General features: G+C 36.3%; 1 protein-coding gene across 3 annotated transcripts in view; it reads right to left on the bottom strand.

Annotated features, from left to right (window-relative positions):
- The window catches only part of LOC124114713 (E3 ubiquitin-protein ligase SHPRH-like), a 460,251-nt gene that overhangs the window by 389,911 nt on the left and 45,995 nt on the right, over positions 1–24,345 (bottom strand). For all 3 annotated transcript variants that reach the window (XM_046475414.2, XM_046475413.2, XM_046475415.2), the window contains exon 2: positions 11,960–12,573. In XM_046475414.2, the coding sequence (XP_046331370.2) occupies positions 11,960–12,550 (591 nt within the window). In that variant the 5' untranslated portion in view covers positions 12,551–12,573. The remainder of the gene's footprint in view (positions 1–11,959; positions 12,574–24,345) is intronic.

Consider the following 24,345-nt stretch of genomic DNA (forward strand, 5'->3'; position numbering starts at 1 on the left):
GAGAAAATTATACCATCAAAAACATTGATAACATGACCGACGAAGAGATTAAAAAACTGTACGCGCGTTACGAGTCTAGACTGGGCGCTACCATGACTAAAACGGTAGGTTCGGCTATATTACAACTATACACAGTCGTAGCTAGTACGTTTCTCCCTATCCAGGCAGAACATCGCATGTATTTATGAGAATCTCTCGAGAAAGACCCATTCATCAAACACGCTATAAGCTGAGTGAGCTGTGAGTTTTATCATAGATACGGAATGTTCTTAGCTCCGTTCACCACAGCTTTAATAACGGCTAGGTATTGTCAATTTAAACATACGTGCCCACTTAATAATATAAAGAACGAAGACAAAATATATAGTTCACTACAGAAATCTCCAGTTGTATCTATCGTTAGGTATGAAACTTAAGAAAATACAGTTCTAAAGTTTGATCAAAGCCCTTGGATGGAGCCCTATATAAGGCTGAACACAGATTTAAGAAAGATAGCTACCAGCGATTTCGAAAAGAATCTGTATAAGCTCATGAATAACTCAGTATTTGGTAAAACTATGGAGAATCTAAGGAAGCGTGTTGATGTTAAATTAGTCAGATCTAATGAGGAAGAAAGACTCAGGAAACTTATAGCCAGTCCGGCTTTTAACAGAAGCAAGATATTCGATAACGACTTTGCCGCGTTGCATATGCAGAAGAATATTATAAAATTCAACAGACCGGTGTATGAGTATTCTCGACTTGTCAAAACACTTAATGTATGACTTTTATTAGAACGAACTTAAGAAGCAATACGGCGATAGATGCGAGGTGTTATATACCGACACAGATTCTTTGTTGATGGAAATACAAACCAAGGATGTGTATAAAGATATGGCAGAAAAAATAGATATGTACGACACGAGCGATTACCCAAAAGATAATCCACTGCACAGCGTAGTAAATAAAAAGGTGTTAGGTAAGATGAAGGATGAATGTGCTAGGACCCCTATAGCGGAGTATGTCGGTTTAAGACCTAAGATGTATTCTATAAAGAAGTCCGATAATGGGGAGATAAGAAAAGCTAAGGGCGTTAAGAAGTATGTTGTAAAAAAGCATATCAAACACGAACAGTATAAAGAATCATTATTCAACGGTAGAACGTTCAAACACGAGATGAACTCTTTAAGAAGTTACAATCATAGGATGTATGGATTAAGAATGAACAAGACATCATTATCCCCCTTAGATACAAAGAGATGGATTGATAATGATGGTGTAACTACCTATGCTTATGGTTATGGTGGTAATACCGTACCGTCGGGAACTATGAACAACTCTTCTCGTACAAATGCCCTACCCGGTCCATCTTGAAGATAATAAAGAATAGGCTCTCCTTCTTTCATAACCAAACGACTAATGTTATACGTCTTAAGGGACCATATTGGATCAGTTGCGCGATGTAGGCCTCCTTCTAGTTCACCTGCCTGGTATAAATATCTTACCCTTACTCTATCCGGAAGTTTTTTGCCTCTCCTCGATGCTGAAGATTCGGAAGTCACGGATTTCATTTTAATAGCATCGGATGGTTTCTTCCCTATTAATCTCGTTACTTCATTATTCAGCGCTGATACAACAGCTGATAATCGTGTCACCCATTCGGTTGATCTCAATCGTTCCGATTTCATTTCGATCCCATACTGATAGCCAAACAAACGTTCCGCTAATGTCCGGTTAAATCTTTCGACGATAGCTTGACTGCGGTGGGCCTCTCTTTCACCACGCCTGATTTCGACATCGTGCTTTGTTAACAGTTTAGTTACCGATCCCATAAATTCACGACCGTGATCTACTTGAAATAGCTTAGGCCATTTTAGCGGTCCGCGTTTATATATGCGGCTCAGTGCATTAGCTACTTCTGTTGAATCTTTCGAGGTTAATGGCTCAGCCTCTTTGTATCGACCTGCCACATCCACTACTGTTTAAGCGTATTAATACGTTTTGCGTTTTACCTTATCGTGGGGAAGAAACAAGAGGTCAGCCTGATGAACTTCATTCGTTGTAAAAATATCAAACTTTTTCCTCGGTATATAATGTGGTGCCGGTAAATATATTTGCCACATCGCTTGTTTCTTTAACCAATCCTTGGCCACATCTTTAGATACTTTAGCCGCGGTGGCTAATTTTTTTATTGCTCCTACACCTTTCCAATATCCTCGTGGGCTATAGTAAATTTTATTCATTATTAATTAATATTGATGTTTCGTTTAATACAATTCATGACTATCATTGAATCGCATCATCATTTTGGCATAAAAAATGCCCCCTGTAGTAGCAGTATAGGTATATGAATCTGGCTCCAGTGGAAGTGGTCCAGAACCATCATTACCTATACTACTTCTTGATCCGGAATTTGAGAGACGAAAGTACATCATAAGGTCCAGCAGGGAGGCTGACTGGGTGGATGGTGTTTTGTTGATATACCATACGACTGTGGCATTGTCGGGCTGTATCATCAGTTGAGATGATCGAAGCACTTCCTCCCAATAAGAAATCGCTAGAATGACCACCTTGATTTCTAGATAGTTGATGTGACCTTGAATTCGAGATAGTTGATCTGAAGGGTCGATTCTATTGCTGACCAACGTCCTGATGTTTGATAATACTGCAGGTGCGCTCCCCAACCCACTGTCGATGCATCCAAGAACAGGTGGTGCATTGGTAGAAAGGGTTCCAGGGGAACTTCTGAGCAGACGTTGTAGTCGACTTCTCTGTGTGTGGGCTTGTGCCGACACCAATAGACCGAGCAACTGCTGCCATTGTTGAAGATTGTGCAACTGTCTGAGTGCTAATGGCACGAGTCGATGTATCTTCTTCCATCTGTCCGGAGGGACGAACATCTTTCCGAGATCGGTGTCGGAAAGTATTCCAATGAACTGCAGTTGCCGAGAGGGTGTGGGCCTGTATACAATCGTCGATGAACGACTTGAAGACGATCCCTCTGATGTGCAGGAACTTCGTGATGGGCTTGGTAAGGTGGGTAAAAAGCCACGGGGAAGAAGAAATTCCAAATGGAAGCACCTTCTGTTGGTAGTGATGACCTTGGAAAATAAACCAGAGGTAATGCCGGTTTTTTGTGGTGTATGGGCATATGAAGGTAGGCATCTTGTAGATCCAGGCTGACCATGTAGTCCCCTTGTTGAATGATGGTGCGAAGAAGAACGACGGATATCATGCGAAAATGAGCCATTTTCTCTAGTACCGTGCGTTGAACAGCTTCATGTTGAAGATCATGCGAAATTTCTTGCAGTCTTTCTTTGCGACCAAAAATATCAGCAAGAAGAACAATTAAATTTTAATGTATAAATAACCCTGAATCAAACACGAATATATTTCAATTAATGAAAGGATTAACCATTAGTCTTAATGTAAGTAAATAATTCATTGCCTTCACTGCACACTTTCAGGGTTCACATCCTGCTGGTGACATACATTTTTTCATCAACCTGTTCTGTAATCAAAGTTATTGCTAAGTTGCGTTGAACTAACAATTCAGATAGTTAATACACGGTCAAAAACATGGTTAATAAGAGACATCAAATGTAACATTCAGCTTGTTCGTCAGAACTTCTTCTGCTGTAACCATGGCAAGTCCTATATCATGCACAGTGTCAGGAAAAGTGGATCAGTAACAGGCACTTTTCTCTCACTATCACAAAATATATTTCTCCAGAACATGTTTGGAAAAACAAATTGTGCTTTAGACTGTTGAAAAAAATATTTGTCTGCCACAAAAATCACAAGGTGTTTGGAAAAAATATATTTAGGCTGCTTGTTTTATTTAAAAACATCTGATTTGCAGCTGTAGCTGTCTAACGATTACTGTGATCTTTGACAGACATAATATTGGCAACTATTAACTTTACATAGAATGTTCAGCACCTGATCATGTACCAAAATGATAGACCTGTGAAGATAAGGCGGCTATGCTTGACGGGATCAGGTGGTCAGGCTCGCTGTTTTGGTTGATGCATGTCATATACCATATTCGACGTTATAAGCGCCCAGGGCGCTCTCAAGATTAGGAATAGGGGGCTCTTATTAGAATATTATTTTGGTGGAAAAAAACAGAGTTGAAAGATAAATTTTGTGGTTTAAGCTGACAACCTGAAATGTTTATGTACGACAGATATATTTTTCCAGAATTAATTTGCCCATAATTAAGGGTGCATATAACACACAAGTGTGTATCATACGCGAATAAATAAGTCTTGTGTACATTGATCAGTTGGAAGGGGTGCTAATTGGGATAGTTCACTTGCCAATATATTAACAAATATCGCTGTGGGCGCTTATTGGAGTGGGGCGCTTATTATGTCGAATACGGTATCCTATTTGCCTGGGTCAATGCTTATGATGTCAATAACTGGATTGTCTAAATTCAGACTTGATTATTTACAGACCAACGTCAAATAGCTGGAATATTGCTCAGTGGGGTGTTAACCTTTAGCCTGCTGAATTGTTTTCACACTTCTTAGCCCTGCCTGCTGGATTAATTTTAGCATAAGGCGCTCTAAAGAGGGTGGGTGATTTCAAACAGTTGGTGCTTCATTATACAAGGGCCAATTGAAGAAATATTTTGCACATTTATTCCTGATAGAAAAAGACACATTATTATGTAAAAAAATCCTGATGTTTTCAATCATACCAAGGTTAAGACCAAAACGAACACAAAATTTGTAAATTTTCGTGATCTTGCCTTATTGAAGGTGGTTTACGTTTCATGTTAGGAGCCTTTTTAAATCGTTAAATTTGTGCAAATTGATTTCAACAAGTGCAAAAGTGAGCATGGCTCACTAATACCCCCGACCCACCTAGTGTGTCAGTAGTCACAAATTAAATAGCTAGGATAGGGTTAGCCTTTGGGTTTGAAAAATTCATAAAGAAATGGAAAATTAATAAACACAATTTTTTTCTTTTGACTGCACCCCTCCATATGACACAGATTATATGTACTAAGTTTGAGATGAATCCCCTGAATAGTATAAGAGAAATCGCGAATCAATTACAGTCAATTTTGTACGAAAGCCTATTAGGGCCAAATTCATTGATAACATCTTTTTTTAAAAGTTGTAATTACAAGTTGTAAAGGTGTAATTACAAGTTGTAAAGGTGTAATTACAAGTTGTAAAGGTGTATTTACAAGTTTCTAAAGGTGTAATTACAACTTGTAAAGGTGTTATTACAAGTTTCTAAAGGTGTAATTACAACTTGTAAAGGTGTAATTACAAGTTTAAAAAAGTTGTAATTACAAGTTTAACCATTGAACTGCTTATAAATTCAGAATAAGGGGCAAATGAACATATCTTGGAGAGAGGACGTCTGTCTCAAATGGCATCAAGAAACGTAAATAGAAAAGTGAAGTTGTATTATGATTTGGGGCTTGCACCAACAGAAATATTGTGCTTTCTGGTTTCATTTTGTCAGTTACAGACTTTTCAATGCCCAGTTCATCTAAAAACATCCAAAATTGATTGTCCTCGTCCATACTTCTACGTCTGTCCTTCAGGCAATACAGAACTTCAAATGTTTCGATCATTCAGTGAAATTTCACATTTCTAACTCATAATTGGGTAAAAATCTCAAAACCGACAAATTTTCTGATATCAACTTGCAAAAATAAAAGTGTCCCTAATATAATTTTTCTCTTGATATTAGAGAATATGATACTTGAGAAGTACTTTCTATTTCAATGCAGTGCAGTGATGTGTTTAATTAATTAGAAAATAATTAATGAATTAGCCTAATCTGCTAGGACATTCAACTCCGTTACGGATCACAAAATGGAAAGTAATTTTAATAGCGCTAGGTTGCTTTGAAATATAAAATCGTATTCAGCAATTAACATTAAGTGTGAATACAATTCAGTGTTAAACAAATGCAAACTGGCTAAATAAAATGTATGATTGGACATTTGTAAGTGCTCGCTCCATATTTCAAAAGTTTGCCTAGACAACAAAGTCATTTACATGAAAGACGGTATCTAAAATATAGTATTTTTCATCTTTTGTCACAACATATATTATCATTAGTCCTAATCTAAAGTTAAAACTCATAAAAACAACAAAGTTTTTCGTCAGTTGTCAAAAGAAGTCATCTATTAAAAAAATCCTGACGTAACAGAGTTGAGTTTGTTGTAACGGAGTTGTAACTCATATATTTTGTTATTGCTCTCAAGCATAAAATAACAACCTTTTCATCCCTTTTGAGATGAAATGTGAAAATACATGCACTGTGTTGTGTTACTTGTCAGGACTTTGGTACTCATGGTTTATGAGCCAGTTACTGCAGTAATGGCATACAAAAGTGGGTCTACTAAATTACTAATGTTCAACCCTTTGTATAGACGTTGAAATAAATAAGCACAAAGTTGCTTAAAATGCCATTTTAGATCACTATAATATATTATAAAACTTCAAGATCAAATTTCAGATCAATCATATCATCAACACTGTCAGAAAATATGTTGTTTATACATGCATAATGAAATTGCTTTCTGCAGCCAAAACACAATAGCCAGGCACTCCCATCAATGTAAAAGACACCAGTTCTGTCTTCAATAATTAGTCCACTGTCGGAAAGAGCGCTATCAATAGAATCAAATCCACATTTTGCACAGGTCCTAACATCTTGTTCATCCAAAACATCAGAGCAGTCTGAGTGACTATTTAAAAATAAAGTTCTTACTCCAGACTGTGGGAAAATTATTTGTCAGGTATAGGGTTAAAATAAAATAAAATATTCGTGAAGAACAAAGCTATGTACTGACAATAACTATCGAAATTGTGCAGATGCACAAATTTTTCCTCTCCGTTACGCTGTACAGCATTACAGAGTTGAGTGTAATGGAGTTGAGAAACCTTACTATAAATGGCTCATATCCCAGCATGCTTTGCTTTTTATGGAAATTAAAATACTCACTGCTAACATGGTCTTGCTAACCAATTTCTCTTGGAAAAGTGAAGGAAATTAGAATGAGATATAGATCTATAGACAGTGTAACAGAGTTGAGGCTCAGAAAACATACTGTACTTAACAGACATATCTTGATGTCATTGGCTTGAACATTGTACATAAATGTGGCATCTATCTATCACCAGCAGATGAACTTCATACACATGTTGCCAAAAGAGGAAGCGTATGAGAGTTATCTCCCATAGCACAGTTATTTTTTTAGTATTGGTACGTTGTAACGGAGTTGAGTGCCTTTTGAGGGACATCTTTTTTTTCTTATTTATTTTTTTTTCAATTAGGTTTTAGATAATAATGATAGGATACATGTAATTAATGTTCATTTGAGAGTGTGAAAAACAAAATTTGTTACATTTTTAGAATATTTAGATATAGATTAGGTATTATTTTTTATTCTGGTCCAGCTGAGGGACAGCCATGTTTTTAGTAAATCCAGAAAATATTTGCTTATAAACAAACAAATATTAACTTGAAAGTACATTTTTTTAGCATTTTACATTTGAAGAAAGGTAATCTACTTGTGAATAGTCTTGAAAAGGAAATCAAATATTTTAAAATACATTTCTGCAAACAAACTACTGATGTACAGGTCAAGTGGGAAATTGTTACGGTGTTGAGATTTTCACCCAATTACACCTTTTCAAACCTGTAATTACACCTTTCAAAACTTGTTATTTCCATTTCTAAACTTGTAATTACGCCTTTAAATCTAGTTATTACACCTTTAAAAACTTGTATTTTCATCTTTTAAACTTGAAATTACACCTTAAAAACATGTAACTACAACTTTTTATAAGTCGTAATTACACCTTTTTAACTTGTAATTACACCTTTATAACTTGTAAATACACCTTTACAACTTGTAATTACAACTTTACAACTTGTAATTACAACTTTACAACTTGTAATTACAACTTTTAAATAAAAAATGTTATCAATGAATTTGGCCCTAATAGGCTTTCGTAATTTTGAAATATTTCGTCTGTATTATACAGAACAAACACAAATCACTACATATTATCAGTAATCACCACTAACATGAAATTACAAAGTGATTTTCACGATATAATTGGCGTATTTTTTTTAATCCGTTTGACCTTGCATGCTCCCGTGACCCGGAAACGAGAGACCATGAATCAACACACCACATGCAAGTTTCTCGGTATCTTTTATTTGAACTTTTGTTGATATATATAAGGATCACCATTCCATGTTACGTTGAATATAAAGTGATATGATTCATGTATCTGAGATGTGCATGCCGATGACTTTGTTTTCACTATAATAATTATGTGTGTGAAGTCCATAGAAATCGTCGATCGGCAACGATCACACCCCACAACAGGTGCGCGAAAATAGGCGTGACAAAACGTGTTTCAAAATAGCATTCAGGCGATGCCGAATATGATAGGATATACGCAGATGGGTGATGTATATATTAAAAAAAATACGTTATACATATTTTCAGTGTCAGTTTCTAATCAAATGTGGGATATTTAAATAATTTTTCCTTTTATAATACATTTATCGATTCTAGCATGATTTTACAACAATTCACGGATGATCTTAAAATTTATTCCATCAATATAGAGACCGCCATGATTGCGTATTGATGATAGATTTGTTAATGTTTAAATATTTACATCTGTTCACAGCTTCTAAAATATTAAGTTATATTTAGTATCTATTTTTTCCACAATGATTATGTGTATGGATACTAAATATTGGTCAACAGGTCAATGCATCAGCACAGTGTAACTGATCAGACTTTAATTATTATCTTTAGTTTAAACATATTTTATTCAACAATTGTTATCTTTTACCTGAACATAAATTATGTGAATAAGTAACTATTTGATGTCATTATTTAAGTTTAGTATTTCATAAAAAAATATAGAAATAGATAAGATCCTTATATGAACCTATACATACACAACTCATATGGACATTAATCTTGTGTATGAAGTTGTTTGTTTCCAAAAACTAATTCTTAAATATAATTGTAATATGATTACGATACATAAATTTCTTGTAACAGAACATGATGTTTTTGTTTGTTTAATCACAAGAACCAGGGTGGCACTTAAGCTGGTGAGTTAGCCATATATATATTTATAAGAGAATGTTATCTTTTGAAAAAGGAATAGGGCACATATACATACATTGACAATTCTTGCAGTTCTGTTTCTGTTGGAGAAATGTACATGGAAATATCCTACCTTATGTATTTTTTCAGGGTTCTCACCAATGAAATAATGTGTAATTAGTGTGGCAGGACTTTCCAGGTTTGTTGCAGTATGCTCTCGTGTGCTTGACAGTGACACTCTTGCATGTCCCCTGAAGGAACATGAACCATTGTGAAATGTGATCAACAGGTTTTCATCTTCAGTCAATATAATGTACAAAAATACAAAATAAATGCAGATCATCACCAGTTTTTGATCTGACATACTTGATCATGTTGATGGGTTTCTGAATATACAGTCAGTATAGGTCCTTATGTTCTTTGTGTCTCAGCCTTCTGGGTGGAATGAAAAGAAATGTCCCTGTATACATGATGACCTTTGTCAGATGTATTTTGTCCTGTCAGCCACACCCCCTGACTTTATGTCACCTTATGTGGTTAATTTTCGCATACATGTACTGCTGCAAACCTGTTTTTCCCTTGTATATGCAATCACAGTATCAAACTTCATCAGCTGGTGTGTCACAAGTTCCTCAGTTGGTGTGTATAAAAGTGCCCTTGCCATCATGAAACAAGAAATGCCAAAAACAGAAGTATTTGTAATAACAAAAAAAACACATTTGTCTTTCCTTGAATAATCTTAGGATGAGTGCTTGAAATTTTTAGTGTCATAAATTATTTTTTAAATTTCATAAGGATTTTTCTTTGATAGACCAACGTCAAACCATCTGACAAGTTAGATAGAATTATAACTTTAAAAGCCCTCATTTCTGAGGTGTCCATAAATTTTTTCTACTTTTAAGACAAAACATGAGCTGTCTACCTGAGCTTGGTTACGTAAACAAATACTTGTTTATAATGTGAAATGGAATTCCACTGATTAGATATCTATTTTTATCCCATTGTTCTACGAAATCCATTTGAAATGTGCTTTTTTGTACGTAAAATGTCTTGAGAGCTTGTACCCAAACAGATATGTGCTTTTGTGCCCAGAATATTTTTGTATTACAGTTTTGTAGTTTCAAACTTACACATTGCTTTTTGTATGAAAAAAGTTAATTTATTATCACTTTTCTGTCAAAACACTAGATCTACAATTACCTTACGGTTTACCAATTTACTGGCCTCTTCTCCAGTGACAAGAATTTATTACTTTCCTATCACAATCAGTCAATTTCAGTTGTGCCAATGTGGACTGACTACACTCAAGGACCAGGTACATTTAGGTGAGTCATATTATGAACTTGAAATGTTTTACCATAATGTTCAGCTCATTGTTTGCAATAAACATGTAAAAATAAATATGATCAAACAGATTTAGTTTATTTTTTTAGGGTACAAAATCATCAAGTGCTTTGGGTACAATTTTGTTTTGGGTACAAAATCACATAGGCCCTACATTCATCCAGTCAACGTGTGTACCTACTTTCATCCGTTCTGAAGATTGGGGAGGGGGAGTAAACGTTTTAAAAACAATCCTTAATATTCTAAATTGTCCTTCTTTCAATGACAGACCAATAACAATATTCTGTTGTTATTATTATGGCATATCAGTACGTCGTTTTCAGAAAATAATTTTCAAATCATCGAGCATGGAATCCTTTACGGTTTCGGATTTAGACTTACAAATTTGATGTTACGCACCGGCGGCAATCACAAATAAATATGAAACAAATAGGAGTAATGACAGCTATCCTGATCAATAAATAGTAAACAGTTGTCGAAAAAAAGTAAACTATGTATTTTCTTTTGAATTTGAATCTATTTCGGAATTTGTTTTATGATCGCTTACCAACTTTTGCATATTTTGCTTCGATGTGTCATGCGGTACGTGCTTCCGGTTTCAGAAATGATAGCTAAAATTGCAAGTATTTTTTTATTATTTTCCGTAAACTGCATTATATTGCTATTGAATGATTTACCTAGAATGTATATCAGTTCAGATTTTGCGTATCATCCAATATTTGTCATTATTTGCAATGTTTGTTGACTTTGTTCAACTAAACAAATCGCGAGTTAGGCCACGTATCACCGACGTTTGTCGGCTTGTCAATGTGTCCGAAAGTTTATCAAACGAAATCATTTGAAAACTCTATAAAAATGATATTTTTTACACAGATTTATACATGCGTGTAAATAATTCTAGAAAATTAGGTTAGATGTAACAAAATTATTGTAATAGTCTATGGGATCACTATGCATGTGGAGTTGTTTGTTTACTGCCGTTGCCATGATCGTACAAGTTTCATCCAATCGATGATGTTACGATTCAGATTGTTTTTGTTTATAATTAATTACTTCGAAAATTGCTAATTTTTAGAAATTAAGGAACTTGAGTGTTTTCCCTTCGTCAGCAAACAATAAATTATGATCGAATGTGAAAAATGATAACATTATAAAGAAAATATCGGACTGCATGCCGCTCAACGTGAAGTGCCAAAATGTCAACAATGGCCGTTTCTGGTAGTTGTGTGCCGCAAAGTTTGGCTGAAACTTTTTAAACTCGCGATATTTTCTTTTTGAGGTAAATACACTACTGGAAGTTTTGATATTGAGCAAGCTGAGCATTTATGCATGCCATACGTAATTTAAATGTAACGCAAAGCCTTCTTGGTAAATAGATATGGCGAGTTTTGTTGGTGGGTGTCCTTATGCTATTCGCCTGTCGAACTGGTTCGACAGTAGCAACACGGGTAGTGATAGACTGTCGAACTGGTTCGACAGTAGCGTTGAGAGCTTTAAACAGCAAACAAACAAACAAACCTGATATGCCTTGACCTGCAAAGCCTTCAGGCACACTGTGGGCAATGACACACTTGCAAACCAGAACTGAGGGTACTTCTTGTTCCTTTTCGCAAGTCCATTTGAGTTTAAGTTCTCATCATTATCATCAAGTTCAAAGTACAACATGTTTCTGTGACCAGGATCTGCCACATACAACCAGCATTCTTCACATTGAGGCAAGAACCCTTTCATTAGAGAAAAGCAACTTGGCTCTGGTTGCACTTGAAGCTCAAATCTGCCAATTTCACATGACCAGTTGCCATCTTTGGTGTGTAATCTGTCCATAATGCTGACAAAAAAGGAACAGTAGTCCAAATGGAAATAAAATAGGTGTTCAGTGTATGAAAAAGAGTCTTTTACACAAATCTCCTCATTCCCAAGAGTTATTTCTTGTGCTATATCAGGCAAGCCATCTTCAAAAGAATGTTGTGGCAGTATTTCCGATTGACCATCGCCAAAAATAGCACTTGAACCATGTGGATCTTCAACACCATCCATCATGTTCCAGCTGAGACATTTTCGCTTTTCTTCATCAACTTTCTGGGGTATATTACCTTTTCTCTTGCTCATGATGAAAACACTTATCTTCACCACTGAAAAAAATAAAAAACAATAAAGTTCCAATTTCCATGATGTAATATTTTGACTCATTCATAGAATCAGTGTATCGGAGAGGATACAAATTATTTGTATTTGTTTGTTGTTTAACGCTGCACTCAGCAATATTAAAGCTATATGACGACAGTCTGTAACTTATCGAGTCTTGACCAGACAATCCAGTGAATGACACATCAAGAGCATCGATCCACGCAATTGAGATACGATGACATGCATCAACCAAGTCAGCGAGCCTGACCACCCAATCCCGTTAGTCGCCTCTTACAACAAGCATAGTTGTTTTTTACGGCAAGCATGGGTTGCTGAAGACCTATTCTACCCCAGATCTTCACGGGTCTTTTTACATTTAACTATAGCAGAACCTGCCAATACAAGACTTGGGGGCGTATGTATCAAACAACTTAAGTCATAAATAAAACTTAAGTCAATCAAAAAACTAAGTTTTCTTGTTTTATTGAGTTAAGTTAAGTAGAAAAACTTAAGTCATATCTAACAAAAGACTTAGACTTAACTATTAAGACCCACCTTGCCAGATTTACATCTTATATATTTGACTTAAGTCATGTAAAACACAATGGCTGCCAGACGTAATCCAAGAATATTTAATGAGAGAAGAGATATACTACATTCATTAGATGATAATGAACTGATACAGCTACGCTATGGTCATTGGTCTTGTGTATGGCGGCTGTTATGAATCTGCTCTGAGAAAATTTTTCTGGATACTGGACTTCGGGACTGTTTTGGACACGTTTTTGTGGTGAATATACCCGTTTATTGTACACTCTAACGTATCAGAGGATATGGGTATCGATATTGTTGCATGGAGGGTTAAAATAGGATGTTTCAATCCTCACCACACTCGTCCACATGGTATGCACCCCGGTATAACAATACCCAAGGGGACACGTCTCGGGCTGAGATTTTTGCTATTGACTATGACACTCTTGCTCGTCGCCGGGGATGTCGAATCTAACCCAGGGCCTCCAAAATCCGTTCCTGATAGAATGCAAACTGGACTATCAATCCAAAATGTTTCTGGTCATTGCATATCTGAAGAACAACAGCAGACCACCCTGAATGACCTTGCTATACAGCTCACCTCGCTGCAGGGACAGATGATGAGCATGAGCGACAAGCTTGATAGGTTTGCTCAGGACTGCAATCAGCGTCTCGTGTCTCTACAGGAGGAAAATGTTTCTCTTAGAAAGAGAGTTGCCGAACTAGAATTTAAAACTGATCAGACACAAGCACAATCTCGAAGGTCTTATCTTATTTTTCATGGTTTACCAGATAAACGGGGAGAGACTTGGCAGGAGAGTGAGCAATGTGTTAGAGCTTTTATGGAAACTTCACTCAATATGGATAATGCCTCTTAACTGAACATCGAGCGTGCTCATAGGTTACATTCCGAATCAAAGTCTAGGCCTCTCATTGTAAGGTTTGCCTTTTTCAAAGACAAATGTGATGTTTTTGATGCTGCCAAAAAAAACCTTAAAGGAAATAAAGAGTTCAGAGTGTCCGAGGACTTTACACAGAGAGTTCGTGATACGAGATCACAGTTGTTTGATTTTATGAAGCCAGCACGAGACGAAGGCAGGGTCGCTTTCCTCAATTATGACAAACTTGTAATTGACGGGAAAGTTTTTGTCTATGATGAAGAAAATCATAATATTAAACAAATAGGTCAAAGACGTGGGTGGGTCTCCCGAGATATACACCGACTTTCTGAATCGTCGCATGAGGCTCAATAGGATTCCAGCCATGACTTCAGTACTTACAGGAATTCCTCTATTCAATCTGACTTTAATGTGATTGACAACTTGAGATGCCACAATATTACCTCCCACACATCCTCGGATTCCTTACCAGTGGTAAATACATATCCGCCTGACACAACAACAAACAGTGACAGTATATCTAAAACTGATCCCAGTATATCAAAGGAGCTGACAAACACATCTGCTACTTAAAATTTTACCCTGGAGAATCCTAACCGCAGTACTGGTATTTGTATCTGGAACATCCATGGCTTGAAATCAAAAGTTAAGTATTCTGAGTTCATAACATTCTGCAAACAGTGTAATATCTTCTGTTTCTAAGAAACAATGTGTACTGATGCATTAGATATCTTGCAAAACATATTTAATGAGTATGATGTATTTGTCTGTAATGCCAAAAGATCTGCAAATAAAGGTCGGTTTTCAGGTGGCATAGCTGTATGCATAAAGAAATATCTATCGTCACAGTATAAACAAGTTTACTGCCAGTGGGATAATGCCCTTTTTTTTAGATTGACAAACCCAACCTCTTCTCTGCAATTATTCCTGATATTCATCTATATTCACCCTGACTATTCTCCTGTCTATGTTAATGAAGATGGAACTGGAATTGACAGGTTGGAAGAGCAGCTCTGTCAAATAATCCATGACTATGGGGAGGGGAGTACATTCATCTTATGTGGTGATTTCAATGCTAGAACAGGAAGTGAAGAGGACTTTATCATGAATGATGAGACTGACTATTAACCTATTAATAAAGACTATAAATCTGATAATTTCTCTTTACCCCTTGCGTCATGTGATACACAAATCAATAATTTTGGTAGATCATTGCTAGACCTATGTAAAATATTAGGTATCCATATTGTAAATGGAAGATCTACATCTGATAGAAATGGAGATTTTACTTTTGTTTCCCATACTGGGTGTAGTACTGTTGACTATTTTATTGTATCATCTGAGGTTTTCTCTAGGGTTATTGATTTGGTGGTTCTTAACAGAACCGAGTCTGACCACTTGCCGGTTCTATGTAGTATGGAACATGTCTTCACGTCAGAGTTACAAAGTTAGCAAGCTACAGAGAACACTATTAGTATTACCCTCACTCCTGTTCCTAAATATAGGCATCCTATAGACAGAATACCAGCATATCAAGAATATGTTTTTAGCAGAGAAAGTAGCCGAATGTTTGACGATTTTATTTCTGTTTTGCAAACTGACATAAACGCTGCAGTTAGGAAATTAGCTGATATACTGATCTACTGTGGGGAAAAGGCGGGGGCAGTCTGTAGATGGTCTAGAAATAAAACCTCTGAAGAGCAACTGTTATGGCTTGATGCAGAGTGCTGTCAACTTAAATCTAAGAAATACATGCTACTAAATCGTTTCAGATCATTCAAGAGTGACTCAAACTTAAAAGACTATTTATGTGCAAAAACTGAATTCAGAAAGAAGTGTAAAACTAAACAAAATGAGTATAAAATACATATGAGTCAGAAATTAACCGAGGCTGCAAATATGAGTGATTGTAAAGAGTTCTGGAATACTATAAAGCACTATTTGGGAAGTAACGCACGACAAGGTGATATAACTCCTGACACTTGGTTTAGATATTTTAAGAATATATTAAATCCAGATTTTAACAGAGATGTAAATGAATTTGATAAATCAGTTCAGGAATTTTTAGATTCCAATTCATGTCAACATTGTAATTATATGCCTTTTACTGACCAGCTCTTATCAGGTGAAATTACTGAAAATGAAATTAAACAAGCTTTAAATGGGTTAAAAGTGGGTAAAGCAGCCGATGAGGATGGTATACCCCCTGAATATCTGAAAAGTATAACAAATTTCATAAACCCTTATCTTAGGCAGCTTTTTAATAAAATTCTAGATACTGGTGTTTTTCCAGATTCCTGGAATATAGGAATGATTATTTCTCTACATAAATCTGGAAACATATCTGATCCAAGCAACTATTGAGGTATTTCTCTCTTAAATGTGACTGGCAAATTGTTTTCTGTTGTAATTGAAAAACGTATTAGAACATGGTTAGATGTGAATGACATGTTATCAGAATCCCAAGCTGGATTTAGACCCAACTATTCTCCATCAGACAATATATTTATTCTTCAATCTTTGTGTACAAAATATCTTATTAAACCCAAGGGCCGTTTTTATTCTGCCTTTATCGATTTCAAAAAGGCTTTTGACCATGTGGATAGAAAGAAAATGATGTTTTTATTAATTACTAAAGGATTAACAGGGAAATTGTCAAACGTTCTACAGAGCATGTACTCATCAGTTAAGGCATGTATCAAGACAGATAAAGGAATCACTGAATGTTTCAGAACTTCAGCTGGTGTAAGACAGGGCTGTGTACTCAGCCCTGTCCTATTTATATTTTTCATAAATGAACTTGTAACTGAAATGTATCATGAATGTGATTACGGAGTCTTTGTGTCACAAGATATAATTGATATAATGCTGTTACTATTTGCTGATGATATTGCTTTATTATCATTTTCAGTTAGTGGCCTCCAGAAACAGTTAAATGTTCTCCAGCTATATTGTGAGAAATGGGGACTTGAAGTAAATTTGAAAAAGACTAATGTTATTGTTTTCAGAAAAGGTGGTATTTTAAATAAATTTGAAAAATGGACGTATTGTAATAAGACAGTCAATATTGTTTCATTATAAATATTTAGGATTGACTGTATCTTATCGATTAGCATGGTCAACAGCTTGTAAGCAGTTGGCTCTGCAAGCATCTAAAGCCTTGATTCCTGTCTATAGAGTTTTTAAAGAAAACAAATTTATATCTTTCCGAGTTGTTTCGGACATTTTTGACAGAAAAATAGCACCAATTCTTCTGTATGGTTCAGAAATATGGGGATGTCATTATAGTGATTGCATAGAAAAATTCATGCCATGTACTTTAAACGTTTTTTAGGTGTCGGTAAATATGCCTCTAACAAAGCCATTCTAGGAGAAACTGGTCGTACCAGTCTTTTTGTTTCATCCCAGCTACGGGCAGTTAAATATTGGATAAAGCTATTCAAATAGATTTCCTCTTCATTGTTATAATATGTTAAAAGCCTTGGATGAAAAGGGTAAATATTGTTTATGGGTGTCTGATATCAGGAATATTCTTTGTATGTCTGGTTTTTCTCTTGCATGGATATCTCAAGATGTTGGAAATGATAAATTATTTATCTTCATGCTTAAGGAAAGATTAGTTGATATATTTTCACAAGATTGGCACTGTCAAATATCATCCTCAAGGTTTTTATGCCATTATACGAATATAAAATCATTACATGTTCCTGAAAAATATGAATCTCTACTTCAGGATAGAATTTTGAGAAGATCTTTATGTAAATTACGTATTACATAATTTTAATGTTAATAATCTCAGAAAGAAAAATGTACAAGATAAAGAAAGTAGTTTATGCCGTTATTGTAATGAAGGCTATGTTGAGGATGAGTTTCATGTACTTCTCATTTGTAAATATTATCAGTTTCTTAGAAATAGATACCTCCCTATGATTTCAACTATGTACAAAGATGAACAACTGATGAAAAATTTGTTGAACTCCCGCAATGCTAAAACAATATCATCTCTGTCAATATTCCTGAAGAAGATTTTTGAAATTAGACGTTAATATTTTATGTAAACTTATTATTACCTTCACGTGACTGTACAATGTTGATACAAAAAAAAACACTTCTGTACTATAGGTCATATGGCCTAAAATACTGAATAAACTTCTGTCTGTCTGTCTGTGATACAGCGCTACAGATTTGACAGGAACAGTATTGTTTATATTTGTGATATACTTGAGCAGGAGTTGAGTCCTATAACACAGCGGAGTTGTGCCCTGTCCTGCGTTACCAAGGTGCTTGTCACTTTGCGTTATCTTGCTGCTGGCAAATTTCAAATGTGTAATGGTGATGACCATGGTCTGAGCCAACCCACTATCTCTAGGGTAATCTTCCAAACGCTTGACTCCCTCACAAGTCACCGTATCCTTCGTATGGCATCGTAGATTTGTCACCTTTCCTGTGCAACCCCAAGAAATAAGACGCCATCAACAGCGTTTCTATCAGACTGCCAACTTCCCCGGTATTGTTGGGGTAATTGATGGCACCCACATTCAGATTCAGGCCCCATCAGTTAATGAGAATGAATTTGTCAACAGGCATAATTACCATAGTGGAAATACACAAATAGTGTTTGACAGCGACGATTGCATTATCGACATTGTTGCATGTTGGCCTGGCTCAACACACGACTCCCGCATTTTGACAATAAGTGGGTTATGTCGGATGTTTGAGGGGAACCGGCTACCAGTAAGTTGCCATCTGCTTGGAGACAGTGGCTACCCTTGTCGGAGATGGATCCTAACACCATGTTTGCGTCCTCTCCCAGGACCACTGACAAACTACAACAGGTATAAACATTACTTCGTTCAGATCACTTCAAGCCACTAAACAATAGAGTGACTTCCCCTGGTTAGGTGGAATACCATCTCAAACCTAAAAACGAAATGGAAGAGTTACATATATTTGCTGAAAAGTATTATTCAGCCAACATTCCGTTTAATTCCTACTTAAGTGTCGTGAAATTATGTAAGTAGTAAATCAGTTAAAAAAGTATGTATGATTAGATATTCATCAGAAAGAAATAATAATTATTTTATCTCACTTCTCTTTTAAGGTTTAGTGTTCGGGAGCCTTTCAACTAGTAGGTTTAGAGGTGTAGTGTTTGGAAGCCTTTCAACTAGTAGGTCTAGAGGTGTAGTGTTTGGAAGCCTTTCAACTAGTAGGTGTAGAGGTGTAGTGTTTGGAAGCCTTTAAACTAGTAGGTTTAGAGGTGTAGTGTTTGGAAGCCTTTCAACTAGTAGGTTTAGAGGTGTAGTGTTTGGAAGCCTTTAAACTAGTAGGTTTAGAGGTGTAGTGTTTGGAAGCCTTTCAACTTGTAGGTTTAGAGGTGTAGTGTTTGGAAGCCTTTCAACTAGTAGGTTTAGAGGTGTAGTGTTTAGAAATTTGAACAAGTAGTTTTAAGGTGTAGTGTTTGGAAGCCTTTCAACTAGTAGGTTTAGAGGTGTAGTGTTTGGAAGACTTTCAACTAGTAGGTTTAGAGGTGTAGTATTTGGAAGCCTTTCAACTAGTAGGTTTAGAGGTGTAGTGTTTAGAAGCCTTTGAACTAGTAGGTTTAGAGGTGTAGTGTTTGCAAGCCTTTAAACTAGTAGGTTTAGAGGTGTAGTATTTGGAAGCCTTTCAACTAGTAGGTTTAGAGGTGTAGTGTTGAGAAGCCTTTGAACTAGTAGGTTTAGAGGTGTAGTGTTTGGAAGCCTTTAAACTAGTAGGTTTAGAGGTGTAGTGTTTGGAAGCCTTTCAACTAGTAGGTTTAGAGGTGTAGTGTTTGGAAGCCTTTAAACTAATAGGTTTAGAGGTGTAGTGTTTGGAAGCTTTCAACTAGTAGGTTTAGAGGTGTAGTGTTTGGAAGCCATCCAACTAGTAGGTTTAGAGGTGTAGTGTTTGGAAGCCTTTCAACTAGTAGGTTTAGAGGTGTAGTGTTTGGAAGCCTTTCAACTAGTAGGTTTACAGGTGTAGTGTTTGGAAGCCTTTCAACTAGTAGGTTTAGAGGTGTAGTGTTTGGAAGCCTTTCAACTAGTAGGTTTAGAGGTGTAGTGTTTGGAAGCCTTTAAACTAGTAGGTTTAGAGGTGTAGTGTTTGGAAGCCTTTAAGGCAGGGCGGGACAACTTAGGAATGGCCAGGAGTCCGAACTTGACCACACAGAAGGAAGCGAGCTACAAAAACATGTTTTATATCATTGGAAAGCTCTCGAGGAGTCGAATCCAAATAATGTGTGTCCCAGTGTGTTCACATGTTCATAAGCTCAAAAATTGGCTCAGAAAATGCATTACTGCAGAAATTTCTGGCCGAATTTTTTTTTTCTGCAGAAATTTCTGGCAGTATTTTTTTTTTCTACAGAAATTTCTGGCCGAATTTTTTTTTTTCTACAGAAATTTCTGGCCGAATTTTTTTCTGCAGTAATATTTAGCAGAATTATTTTAATTCAGGAGAAATAAGATTCAATCATTGGATAGTTTGAATTGAATTCAACAATTGAAGATATTTATCTTGGTATTATATTTACCAAATTTATCAAGAAAAGTTGACGTCACTCGAATTAAACAATGGAACAACATGTTGGCCTCATACCTTGGTATACTAGACAGATGCAAATCATTGAACCTTGAGCTTACCCTATAATTATCTAAATTATTATGAGAATATCAGTGACCATCTTCAATGGCCTTTTGACGACTTTGAAGTGTACAACATTAAAGGTGAATGTGATTTCATAATTATTCCATCGGGCCAACCAAATATATAATCCCCAGTTGGAATTCAAAGAAACAACCTACATGTGATATACGGTACTCTGAAAGTAGGTTAACTTCAGATATGGAAAAAAATAGAACACAACCAAGATTTTACAATATAACTGCATATATTGTTTCATAAATTTCATTGTGCACATCTCATCTTATATATATCTTATATATATATACAATTCTAAATACACAGCTTTACTAAGAAACAAAAACATACAAACTACAAAACTCCTGCAATGCAATCCTCGGCAATATCTCAGCCACATAGCTTAGACAAAAAATATGTTCATTTCAGCAAAACTTGCTGCTCCTTCTTTATTGTTCTGATACTGACGCTTGTCTTCAGTGCTTTGTCAGAGTGATCTGAAAGTAAAGAAAAAAAATGTAAAGAATATGAGAACATAATTAAAATCACAGTGCATCTATACAATAAAAGCAAAAATAGTAACCTCATGAAGTTGGGTTGTTTCTCTGCCCACATTACACATATTCTAAGTAACGCTGACTAACCCTAATATTACACATCACAATACATATTTCAAAAGAAATGCAATATTTATTGAAATTACCTTTGATTGTTTTTGCAGTTTATCATTGTTCTTCTCTATTGCCTCTTGAACTTTAGTTGGGAGGGTTGTCGCTTCCCTTGGGGCAGGCATGAAGGACTTGAAGTCTGATAGCTTGGTGGTGGGTGTCCGGATGTCCCCAATCTTGAAGGAGGGCATCGCGGGTTGTTGCAGGCTTCTGTCTAAGTTCCCTTGCACTAAACACTTAACAGTTGATCCAAATCTTCATGCGTGTGCCCCACCATGAGAAAGAAAGTTTCACCTGAAAATAGTATTTACATCAGTATTATCACTATGAAAACAAATCAAATTGTACAAAACTTGTTTATTTTTACAGAATATTGATTTGAATATTGAGAGAAAAATCAATCTTGTGCATTTAAAAAGTTTCAACATTGTGTGCAGATTCTTTTATACTTAGGATGAGCAACTGGACATGAAATACTTGCTTCAAAACAATTGTAATGTGGTTTAAAACAATTTACATAAATTATAAAAATATTAACCACATGTGACTTCAGCATTTACTTTGAATTGTATAGTATAGCCTCAAGGAATAAATATGCTATACATGATATTGTATGTGGAGTCATATACCAATAATTTCATTGATAACTATCTTCATGATAGCACTAAAAGTGATACCTTGGATTGCAGCGTCCACTTTTGACTGGCCGACAAAGTCTTGCAGCTTTACTGGTCCTGGAAATGTCAAATAAATATTTGAACAATACATAAATTGCAACTTTAATGTAATTGGATAGTCATACAAATATAACAATTGCCAATTTCCATTCTCAAAAATCCACAATTCCTCCAAAATTAGACAAGCCTACCAGACAAACATTGAATTTATTCAACAGGCCCGTACCAAGCATTTAGCTAAGACAAAGATAAATTTCTATCCTTCTAAACGTGTGTTACAAATATAATGTACAAACAAATGTCTTGACATACATGGCACGATCCCATTACAAAACAAATCCCATTACATCCTTTACTAATAATATTGGACAAACTACAATAACGTAACCCATATATGTGCACTGTGGATACTAAGCTCCACTGGTTTCTAAATAAGAATCTACATAACTCCCTACCAATAGGACATGTAGACAGTAATATATGTTTTGGTTTGGTTTGTTGTTTACTGCCGCATTCAGCAATATTCCACCTATATGACAGCGGTCTGTAATTAATCGAATCTGGGCCAGACATTTCAGAGATTCATATCATGAGCATCAATGCAGGTCAGCGAGCCTGACCACGCAATAGTGTTAGTCGCCTCTTAAGACAAGCATAGAATTCACTGGAAACTGGAAAGGAAATATCACAAAAAGACATGTTGTGCTTGGATACCAATTACACAATAATGACCCATTACATCGGGATTAGTGCACTTTACGGGCGCACTTTTTCTGATCCAATTAGCGCTGTTGGGGCTCGAACGCGCTTCGCCGACTCACCGGCTCTGCTCATTAATGCGTTAATTAGCCGACGCTCTACCACTGGACCACAGGCGCTATCACATGTATTCAGTGCTCGTTTAACAGGTCATTAGAATCACCATTGACATGCATGTGTAATTGAGTAAACAATGAATTGCGCATGAGTGTGACGTCACGGCCCGCTCTCCCATTCATCTTTTCTTGAAACCACAACCGCAATTGTTTATGTCAACAACCAATGGGATTAACTGAATTAACGCTTGAAAAAGTAAGAATTTATGGCTAACCCTTGCCCAAAGCCAGCTAACCCTAATGACCGAAAAACCGGTGTTGGATCGTAAAGACGTGTAAGTTTCCCTAAGACCTAGAACGGGTGTTTGATCGTAAAGATGTGAAAGTTTCCCTAAGACCGAGAACGGGTGTTTTATTGTAAAGATGTATAAGTTTCCCTAAGACCGAAAACGGGTGTTGGATCGTGAAGCGAGAGTCACCAGAGCGTGAGGCACGGTAACGGTATAACGAGACAGCGTGGCACTATAGCGCGGTAATTGAGCGGATGGTAGAGCTCGGGCTGCGCCCGGTAAACTGCATTGTTGCCCAGAAATTCGAGAAGAAAATTCGCGAAATTCGATATCGACATGTCCTCTCAAAACGAAGAAAGGGTTCTATCACTAGGTCCACGCGAGAGTATGTCTCGTAAACTTGCCTAGCCCTACGCCTACTGTTAGCACCACCGAGTAGACCGAGCCACCCACCAACTCGCACCCTGTGGGCAACGAGGGCAACACTTACCTGGTATACTACGTACGTAACACCAATATAATGCCACGCGAAGCCATATATATATAAAGGCTACACAATCCGCGTATGTTCGCAGAGCCCTGGCTCTTCCGCTCTTCCTTTCCTAGCTCATGTTGACATTTTGATAAAAAAAACATGCACCGTGCTTTGATTCCGAAACGAAATTTAAATTGGCAACACAGTCGGTGGTGGTAAAAAAAACCAGCGCAACGAAGCCGATGGAGTACCTCACCCCTACATTCGCCGTACCAGTTTATTTTCGCGTTCGTAGCTCAACTCTACCTAATAGTGCCGATGCAATAAATGAACTAAAGTTAACGACATTGCACATAAGCATTACTTACCAATTTCAGTGTTTTTCCTTTTGGGCAGATTTCTTGAAGAAAGATGTCTGCCTTGACTATTGATGACGTTGGTAAGATCTGTAATAGGGTAGCAACATGTTCAGTGAATATGTTCATAAAGAAACCATGATCCAAACAGAAGGCAAAGGTTCTTCAAGATATATACAGTGTTTGGTGTACAAAAATAGAATAAAATGCCTTACCCATGTCAACGTTGTTGAAGCAGAGCTGGTGAACCCTCCTCAAGGTATCCAGAGCTTCTCACTGCGACCAGAACTTGGGTTTTCGATGTGATTTACCGACTTGTTGAATAGTTATCGTTTGATCGTCTGACAGAACGTTCTCGACGATTTAACGATATTTAACGATACCTGATTAGGGTTAAATCTATATATACCAT

Source organism: Haliotis rufescens, unplaced genomic scaffold (genome assembly GCF_023055435.1).
Source record: "Haliotis rufescens isolate VD_foot unplaced genomic scaffold, xgHalRufe1.0.p SCAF_5, whole genome shotgun sequence".
NCBI classification, from domain to species: Eukaryota; Metazoa; Mollusca; class Gastropoda; order Lepetellida; family Haliotidae; genus Haliotis; species Haliotis rufescens.